At 31.4% G+C, this 10,865-nt stretch overlaps 2 protein-coding genes across 2 annotated transcripts; one reads left to right on the forward strand and one right to left on the reverse strand.

The window, feature by feature from the left end:
• The first annotated feature begins 6,167 nt into the window (after positions 1–6,167).
• Positions 6,168–7,548, forward strand: LOC119834907 (malectin-A). Its single transcript, XM_038359426.1, has one exon. It carries the CDS (start codon positions 6,371–6,373, stop codon positions 7,166–7,168), a length of 798 nt encoding a protein of 265 aa, XP_038215354.1. The 5' UTR covers positions 6,168–6,370; the 3' UTR covers positions 7,169–7,548.
• An 18-nt stretch (positions 7,549–7,566) lies between these two features.
• On the reverse strand, positions 7,567–10,190 carry LOC119834908. The gene is made up of 3 exons (XM_038359427.1): positions 9,911–10,190; positions 9,222–9,610; positions 7,567–7,779 (listed from the first exon to the last, which is right to left on the reverse strand). Exons 1-3 carry the CDS (start codon positions 10,064–10,066, stop codon positions 7,713–7,715), a joined length of 612 nt encoding a protein of 203 aa, XP_038215355.1. The 5' UTR covers positions 10,067–10,190; the 3' UTR covers positions 7,567–7,712.
• Between the last annotated feature and the right edge of the window lie 675 nt (positions 10,191–10,865).

A 10,865-nucleotide genomic window follows, 5' to 3' on the forward strand; every position in this document is an offset into this window, starting at 1 on the left:
ACTTTATGAAAAGATCTAATATTGCATTTTCATAAAGTATACATTTTTAAATAAATTATTACGCATTACATGCACATCAAGAATAATCGACCACTTACGGCATTTAATCTTTAAATGTTTAAATACCTACTAGTAATTAACTTTTTTTTTAAAGTAGTCTGTTGGTCTATTCTTTTATTCCAAACTTAAAAAAAATATAACTTTAAATAGGATGGAAATTTATTCATTTCTGTATTTGATTCGTATTAATATTTAAGCGTATTCTCATAGTTAGTTGGTAAAGAAGGTTCTTCTGGAATGAATTATTTAATTATTAACAGGATTGGGCAAAAATCTTAAAAATTTTCCAGAAGAATTCTATTACCAAAATTCTATTACAAGTGCAGTTTAAAGATTCTTCACAGTCAGACCCACGCCAAATCTATCGGGTTTCTTAGTAATACTAATCAACATACAAATCATGCCTACATATTTTGAGTTCAAATACTTACTTTTTTAATAATAATGGGAATGTATATACGACACTCCCGTTTGTTAATATCGTTATATTAATTTATACTCGTACTTCCGTGAATTAAGGAATACAAACCTAATTCCATATCGTAATTGGTCCAGCAGTTCGGGTTAGTTACATTATTTATAAATCCCGAACGATTTATAACGAAATTATTTATCGAAGCTCGCAACAGCTACCTATATTATCAAAGTTTATGCATAATACATGAGATTCTAGTTGAAATCAGAATTCTTGCAAAAGCAAAAAAAATAAATTAATTACGTTAATTTTTTAAAAAACCTTTAAGTAATGGTGTTAAACTTTGAATCTTAATATTTTTGTGCTCTAATTTTAACTTGTACGTGACAAAGAATTTTGAAGATCAAGTACGTGAGCTCACTAGAAATTAGTCTATTCCAAGATTATCCATGCGTTAAATCACGCCTCACAGACGGATATCTCGAAAATTATTTTTCAGTTCAATGTTTTGAGTATTCATTAGCATAATTTTTCACTTGACTGTTTTCTAGTTGGAATTAACTTTAAAACGGAATTAAATTTTATTTAAAAAAATACTCAAAAATGTCCAAATTAACCTCGTTCTCTATTCGTTAAAAATATATCACTTATATCACAATTATTCTTTTTATCAATCCTATTGTGTGTGTTCAATACTTATGATGCAATACATAACATTCTTTAATTTACAAAAAGATTAAGTACATAACAAATTTTAACTGCTGACGCTACTAGTAGGTAGAGAATCATATAACTAATTCTATATATTTTTCCCATAAAAATATGCAATATGAAAATATGAAAAGCACGCGCATTTTCTCTTGATATTATGTTCAGTTATCTCAAAGATAAACGACTACTTACTAATAAAATTCGCTGAGGAATGGAAAGGAATTTACTTAAATGTTCTACGTGCCAGATTCATATTTTATGTGCCACTACAACTCTATATCTGCGTGTAGAAGCGCATAGCCGTTTTAAAGAAATCATTTATTCTATTTCTACCAATACTATTATTTTTTAAAAGCTCATAATTTATGCTTTGAAAACACCAAAATAGATGCCTCGTGTACATATTTTTTAAACACATTTTAGCATCGAAAACGTAAAACGAACAAGAAACAATGTGCTAATACCTATTCTTTATGTTTGATTGAGCAACCGAGCTGGTGGTTCACCTGGGGCTATGCGATCACCAGCGCCGATGAAAATTTTAGCCGTAAAACATAACCCTGTAAACTAAGGAAACGCTAAAACGCTTCCGGTCGGGGACACTCATCGCAAGAATTAGTTTAAGTTGCATGCTATATTTTAATATAACGGATATCAAGTTGGTCGGGTGTTACTCGGTTAAAGGTAGATTTGATACATTGTAATTCCGATTTACTTTAAAACCAAAGTCCAAATTGGTTCAACAGCTTTAGTTATAAGTATAACGTTAAAGTTTGTAATATTTTTCACATCAATAGCAATAAACACACTACACTAATATTGTAATAAAAATGAAAGATTTGATTTTTGTTTTTTTTTTGTTTCATAAAATAGGCTGTGAAAACACTGAATGGCTTTCAAATTTCTTTCATCAGCAAAATGCTGTATTATCCCTGAGTGTGACAGGCTATATTTTGTTTCGATTTGTCCCGTGTCAACCCGGCCAAGCCGGTCCGAGCGGCTAATTATTATATAATTCGGCTTTTTCAAATGGTTGTACACATCCGTTATTACTTTATGTATTTTTTTCTTTAAGTGGGGAAATCTTGTATAAATACACACTCCTTCCGGGGAAGGAACCGTGAGTTATGTCGGATTCCTGCAACTAAAAACCAACTGTGTTCCTTCGAGCGTTAGTGAAGAGGCAACTGAAGCTGGTTAGTATTTATCCGCAACCACATAACTACGAGCGCATTGAATAGAGAAATACAGATTATTTTCCCAAATTTTATCTGTTTCTATATTGTATAGACAAATGAAAATCGCATTCCAGCTCAATATTCACTCATTTATTAAGTAGAGGATATGTAGAGGCATACATTCTACTAAAACATTGATTTGTGTTTTTTTTTAATATGTATGCTATAGGTTATATATCCTAAATTATTAATAGGTATAGGTATAAATAGGTATTCCATGTTATGTATGCATATTTGAACTACCATAAAACTAGAGAAGATATCTAGGTGCGAACAGGTCGTCCGAATGACGCAGCTTTTTACCAATTATGCAACTTTTGTAAAAACTCTATTTTTAATTTTTGGCCTTAGCATGTTTCATGCCACCCAGCACTTCTCAATAAAGAAACTTACTCGAAAAAAGATTATGATAAACATTAATTTTATCTGTTGAAATCTTCCGCACTGCTGTCACGGACAGGCATCAGGGGAATCGAACTTCATTGACTATTTAGGAGCTTATTTCACACCTGTATTGCATCGAATTTTATGGCTCATCCACATAATACTTTAAGATGTTGCACATAATACCGTTATTTTCTATATAATTTTAGTAATTCGTTCACTCATTTATGTCATATTCACTTACTGTTCACTATTTTTCTATGTACCTAATGTCAACTTGTATGACTCTCTCGTGCAAGTCAAGCCTTCAAAATGATATTATAAAAAAAAAAAATGCAAGTATCCACGAATAAGTCCGCAATGATTTAACCCCTTCACTTGTCTTGAAATATAGAGGGTAAGATTAACGAGGACGCCTCAATCTTTTTTCCTTCATTATATATACTACTCGTATATAGGTATGTCCACGCGGCCCTCTTCGAGACATGATAAAGCATCGTTCTCTCGCAAGAGATAACCACCTATGATGATGAAATGTTATTCAGTTATGTCATATTATTTTCAGTTATACAAGTTTAATAGCTATTATCACTATAAAGTTTATAACAAAGACGCTTAGTATAAAACAAAGACGCTTTCCGCCACCTTTGTGTCTGTATGTTTAGATCTTTAAAACCCTACTACCCAAGAGGTTGTGATTTTAAATACATAGATTGATTCAAGAGAAAGGTTTAATTTTACATCATGTATTATTGCATGTCCCTTGCTCGCGAGTGTATATTACATTGAATTATAAAAATTTCAAGGAATTAATATCCTCAATCACAAAATCACGTCACATTAATTTAAGATCAGATCACAAAAAATATTTTTATTTTATTTAGTTTCTCTACAAAGTGTATAATTTTACATTTGATTCGATAATTTGATTGTATGATGACTTTAACAGTTTTTGGTGAGCGCAAGGCACCTTGACCTCTAAAATATAAAGAGGTTTATCGCATGTACAATTCACTATTCATGTAATCTATATGTACTCCCAGAAGATGTACCTACTCTAATAACCTTAGTATTAATATTTATTGAAGACTTAAAAAAATTTGCAAACAAATCTACCGGCAAGCTCTTTGTTTTCAAATTACTAATTCTTTACTTCTATAGACCTAATCACAATTTTGTTTTTCTTCTCTCAACTCAAAGTAGTTAAAAAGGATCTTGAAATTTCCATAGCTTACTGACCCTCGAAAGCTTTAAGCCTAACGGGAGTACAAACGGGGATTCCAAACAGATTTGAAATAAAGTGGTTGCCACTTTGTTGATCACGTTTTTAAATTAGTATTAAATGAACATATTATTAATATGTATATAAACAGTTAAATGATGGTGATATTGAGATAAATATACAAGGTGTCATAGATTTATACCGGCTGTAAAAAATTTGGAAGCTAGCACAAAACAGTCTTGCCTGATGGATCCGGGATGATCAAATAGATTTAGAGTATATAATATTACATATATAAATATATAACACTTTTCTTAAGTGAACGAATGATAAAATTATCCAGTTTCATCTTAGAAATTTTGAAAGAATAGAAAAAATTTGATGACGAGGCGGGATTCGAACCCGCGTTTTTTGCCAAAACGTAGCAACGCCTAGCCTCTCGGCCACCTATATACTCTTTCGGTTTTATGTGCCTAAGGGCACCCCACGCCATCTATTAAGATGATTAAGAACCATCACAACAACAAAGAAACATTATTTCAATGATTACAATATTGTAGCAACGGAACGCGCGCGTATAAATAATATTTTTTTCTGTTCTTTCAAAATTTCTAATTCATAAAGCATTTCAATGCCATAAAACTAAAAATTAAATGTAGCAAAAGGCGATATATCAGTTTTATCTTGTTCATATTTGTGTATGAGTATCAATCTGGTTATTATTACAAAATTACAAAACTTATATATACCCTTAAGTCTTATAACATAATCATCTAACCTCAATTCAAAAGCGCGAATCTACATAAGATTTGGCTCGTTACATCGAATTACTTGATCTGTGAAATTTGTGTAATTAACTTAATCTACGTTTTATGGGTTGAACCTCGGAAAGGCCCCTTCCATGTAGTCAAAAGAGTCTGTTTACAAAGCCGCTTAATGTTAGTTTGATTAGTAAATTTGATCTTAAAGCTTAAAGATGCATTGAAATATACCTATTGTTTCGATTTAATGACAGATAATTAAAATAAAAGTATGCGGTAATAATCGTGCGTACACATTATATTTAACTTAGGAGAACTCGTTTAGGAAGATACGATAATTTGCTAAGTGCAGCCTAATTTATATATAAAAGTTATATTTTAAAAAAGGAGAGGAACGAGAAGATGATGACGATGACGATCGACAAGAACTTATACTTAACAAGTTTGAGTGGCTTCCTACTTTGTATTAGTAAAAAGTATTTTATTTCTAAAAAATATTAACAAAAACAGTACAATAAACAGAATTTGTAAAGTAATGTAAGAAAAAACGTGTAGGTAATTATTATTTAAATTATTCAACCAAACATACACACACACACAAACTTTTAGTTAGGTAAGTCTCTAACCCGACAATAGGTAATACTTGGCTAGAACATAATACCTTTTCATCTTTATTCCAGGAAGTTTTGCATCCGATAAATGCATAATACTTGGGAAATGCATACAAGTCTATATATAAATATTGTTTCAAATAAAAGTACAATAATGGATTACATACATTTCTAAGAACCTTCTAAACTATTGGACCGATTTATTAAAAAAATTATACGACTTGAAAGATTAGTTTATAATAACCCCAAGTTAAAATAAAAGGCTCAAACATTGATATGAATAAATAATGGGGCTTAATCGTCGTTATAAAATACTGCATGTTCAATAACTGAAGCTAATTTATAAAGAATCATAATAGCATAAATTTTATAGCAATGCTATTTTCGTGGTTTGCGAAAAGCTACTTTGTTTTATACTATGTAGTAATTAACATGGATTATTTACTTCTTTCTTCTATATCTCGCGCGATTTGCGTGGTGAAAACGATCGTGGAGCGGAAACAATTCTCCTTCCTTTATTTTCATACGAAATCACACAGTCCCTTTTAATTAAATTCATCGTACAGTATGGACAGTTACCACTTTAAATAATTTTTTGTGATCGCTTTGCTTAATTTTCATTTTTTCCATTTTTCCCCTTTCCATTCAACAATTTTAAGAAATTAAGGTGGCAATACTGATGTAATCATAGAGTATACGCCGTTAGTCAAAATTTTTACTATTTTATTATCTGACGAATTCTACGTAATCTGTACCATGTTCCAAGAAGAATTCTGATGTTCTATTCTCTATGGTGAGTGGTCAAATTATTGATAGGTTCTGCTTACCGGCTTTAGCCTATTTACATTTAGTTAGTTAACATTTTAATTACATATAGTAAGAAAATGTGTTGACATAAAACGTTTACGTTAGGTTATTCCACGGTAACAAAGTTGTATTGCTTTAGAGTACACTTGATGTAAAAAAATATGTTTGGAATTGAAACATGTACTTTAACTTTCCTCTTCTATTTAATCAAGTGTGCGACTGGTTTGGGTGAAATTATTTACGCTGTTAATGCAGGAGGACCAGCACATACAGATATTTATGGCATTCATTATGAAAAAGACCCACTTCAAGGCAGAATAGGCACCGCATCTGATTATGGAAAACAATTTGTGATGATCGGAAGAGTGAATTCTAAAGATGAAATACTTTATCAAACCGAGCGTTACCACCACAGTACCTTTGGGTATGATATTCCAGCCAATAAGGATGGTGATTATGTGTTAGTGCTTAAATTTAGTGAAGTATATTTTAATGCCCCAAATATGAAAGTGTTTGACGTGGTATTGAATGGAGATCATACTATAGTTGCCGACTTGGATATTTTCGATAAGGTGGGCCGAGGTGTTGCTCATGATGAGTATATCCCATACTCAATAAAAAATGGTAAATTATATTATAATGATGAGGAGTCTGATATCAGAGGAGGTAAAATTAAAGTAGAATTCATAAAAGGTTACAGGGATAACCCTAAAATAAATGCCCTTTATGTGATGAAAGGTACTATTGATGAAATACCAAAATTACCACCAATAGTTTGGCCAGAAGCAGAGGCCGAAGAACCACGTGAAGAAGTAGAAGAGAAAGCCACTAAGTCCAGAAGAGCTAGTGGTCCAAAACAACCAGACCCATACTCAATAGATGACAGCTCAGTTATGGTTCCCTTATTTATTACCATTGGTGCTTTCATACCATTATTGTTTTGCCTTTGTAAACTCTAAGTAATTCTGTATAATGTGCTATATGTGTGAAAGCATGGGCGTAGCATCAAAGAGACTCAAAAATAATAACATCTTTTCATATGCTCCAAATTGCTATCTAAATAACTTTAAATATTTTTTTTTAACTGTTTACACTTCTTATGACCAATTAAAAAGATCAGCTGCGCCAATGTTATGTAACTCAAAATATTTTGGTTTTGTCATAAATTTCATTAATGGGTTTGGAAAACAGATCTATTTAAAATTTGATACTATTATGCCAAATAGTACAAATATAACAATTCACTAGAACCCGTCCCACATAATATATTTACATAAATGACATTATATGCACTCATCACTGCTGATGCACTTAGATTATAAATAAATTATTATAAACACTAAATATTTTTATTTAATACAATATCAATTATGAAAAAAACATAAAAAATTCACAGAAATTATTGTTACCATGCAGTCTTAAAAATGCACAAATAATCTAATAATTGCCAGCCTTCAACTTATAAGTCTATTAATTTTTAGGAAGCTTCACTTCTTCGCTAGGTCAATCTTCATCCTTATTTTCTCTCCTTAATTTTAATTTCTGGGATAATTTAACTAACTTAAGTAAGCTGAAACAATAAAAACAACTTTTACTTTATTATTCATATGAAATAAAAATATATATCTCTTTATAACAAACAATTCATGCAAATTATGGATACCTATCTATTAAGTATGTATGCTATACTAGATGGTATATGAAAACAGAAAAGAGCAACTACAGTTTCTTGCCAGCTCTTTGTACAAACTGCTTTCTGAACCGGTGGTAAATGTTAGGACTGCTGTGACGATTTAAAAGTGGTTTTTTATGTTGTGCTTCTATAAGAAGTAAAATTTAATAAATAAAAGTTTCAGTTTGAGAATATAATATGCTAATTTGACAGTGCAAAAAATTATGCTACAAATTTGATATAAAGGAACAAATCACCTCTAAACATTTCTAATGATTAAAAAGCACTCAGGCAATCATATGAATCAGAATTCATTGACAAATTATTCTTCAAGCAACATTGTAATGTATCAGTTATTTATTTTTGTTTATTTTTTTAGTACAATCAATAGATTTTTAGTAAATCGCGGATTTTAAGCATAATAATTTTACGTTGGCTTGTATGTGCATGTGCGCGTGCATACCGACGGAACCAGATGAGACCGATAAGTCGTTGATTGCGATACGCGCGTGCCTCATTTTAGCTCCTGTAGTCTTCACATTTATTTTTTAAGTTAAATGAAAAATGCTAACTATGAATAAATTGGTTTCTACAACTTGGCCAAAGATAAAATTGCTTTGCTTTGTTCAAAATTACAAGTTTGATGATTTAAAATATACACAATATAAATAATAAATATCAATGACATCCATACTAAGCTCTACAGAATCTACAGATCCTAAGATCAAGTCGTAAACAGTTCAAATAACATTTTATTTCGGGAAAGGGACGAAAGAAAAGTTTATTAAATTTTCAATACCGATTTACACTTCGATGATTCGCTAGCATTAATGCGGTAAGTAAAATATGCACGTTCATTATTCGTACGAATGTGTAAGTGCAGTAGCCTATAGTTGGAGTGTGCGAAACTAGGAAGTCCCAAGTTGGAACACCCACGTGTCTCGGAAACCACGGTAATGTTAGTCTTGCGCTTATGATCCCCGTTCTTACGTCCCATCGGCTTATTAGAGTTACCTCATGATTTTATGCATACTATAAAATATCTCTCGAAAATGGGCCACCGCGCCGTAACAGAAAGGTGAACTGTCTTGATAATTATCCTTCCCTAATTTATTTATATGTATACGTATATTTAAAATGTTGCTTCGTGATTACATCCCAATATTATTAGTTAAAAATAAGCACTTAAATATATTTTAGCAATGTGTTTGTACAGACGAATAGATACTTCATATTTAATGGACTTTTAAAAAATAAGTGGGAGAGGAGGATTATTATTATTTTGAATCCAATTCAATGTAATGCTTCCAATAAAATCACTGTACAAAATAGTAACTTACGCGTTTCCAGAGCTTTGCAATTTTAATTCGCAATCTCCTTTGTAATTTAACACAAATCCTTTCTTACATTTAGTACTGTTCGTTGTCGTATTTAGAGTGAGAGTTTCATTTTTATTTACGGGAATCAGTTTTTCTGTTGATACTTGAACATTATATTTTTCCGTCGTACTGTAATCGATAACGGTCACATCAGTTGGCCCATTAGATAAGTCCGTAATTGGAACTTTTGTGGAAAATTCTGTTTGTTCATTATACACCGGTGTAATTGTCGCCTTGCTACTTGTCCCAGCATCACTTTCCGCTAAAGTTGTTCCGTTTAGTGGCCTCGGTGTCGTCCGGTTTTGTGGTTTTATAGTCATTTCATTGTAATCATAAGCATAATCATAATCCTGGAAATATAAAATGTCTTCAAACCAAAAATAATATTAATCAATTCAACATAGCTAGAAACGCATAAAAGTAACATCGCCAAGCCTCAACCAAGTGCTCATCGCATTAGAATAAAAATTGTTAAAAAAACGAGAACAGTTCTTAATCGGTTTTAAATCGTACTAGTATTAAAGCTTATCCCAGAAATCCCACGGGGGAGGTAATTATCAAGATACAGCCCTGGGACTGTCTATCTTCCTTTGAATACGCAGACGGAAAGCTATTACGTTATAAACTAAAGTTCATAATTATGTACATACCACATATTCTTCTTTTCCTCCCTTAAGAAGTGCAATTATCTGTAAATCTTTTAAATCAACCTGAACATTCAAATTACCGGATTGACTTTGATCGAATCTAGTGCAATACACACAACCTATCACGAAATAAATTATACAAAAAATATTATTCTTCATTTTGATTTAATTTTCTGTACATTAATATAAATATTTCTTTCTTTCGCAAGCACACGTAACTAGACCGTTGTCAACACAAGTCGATTAACACGCTTCTGAGAGACACCAAGTTATTTCCATCAACAGAACAGTTACTTCACGTACCTAACCGAGGTAAGGTCGATAGCCTTTGCTAGTGAGCTGCGTCCTGAGATTGAGTTAAAATGCCAATAATAAGTTAATAACCATTTAATATGTTGGTTAATTGAATTACCTATTTTCGCGGGATTCAAAAAATTAAATTACAATTAAAGAATCTCAAGCACAATTTTCATAATTTTAAATTAAAAGATAATAAATAAGATAATTATATTAAATTATCTTATCAACTAATTATTTAAATAATGTTTATTTAATTTTTTAAAATAATTTAACTAAAACTGCAATATTTTAAACTAGCTTTATACAAGTCTTTACTGTATTATACAATGGCTACTGTCCGCGACATCGTTCGCGTGAACTTTGAGCGTGAACAAACTGGATGAAGAACTTTTTTTTCCGAATTTCAACAGATATCGTTGATTTTTAACATCAAATGTTTCAGATCTCGAATATTTTAACTAGACAGCAGACAGATAATGTCCATCAGACTGAACAATGAGTTAAAATATTATTTCTAACTAGCTTCCCGCCCGCGGCTTCTCTCGCCTCCGTATCGTTCTTACCTTTTAAACCTTCCCTGGACTATTCGGAATGCACCAAAACCATGATTATAAAAATCAGACCAGCCACTCACGAGTTTTAGCGAGACTAACGAACA

The sequence above is a fragment of the Zerene cesonia genome, chromosome 20 (assembly GCF_012273895.1).
Source record: "Zerene cesonia ecotype Mississippi chromosome 20, Zerene_cesonia_1.1, whole genome shotgun sequence".
Lineage (NCBI taxonomy): Eukaryota > Metazoa > Arthropoda > Insecta > Lepidoptera > Pieridae > Zerene > Zerene cesonia.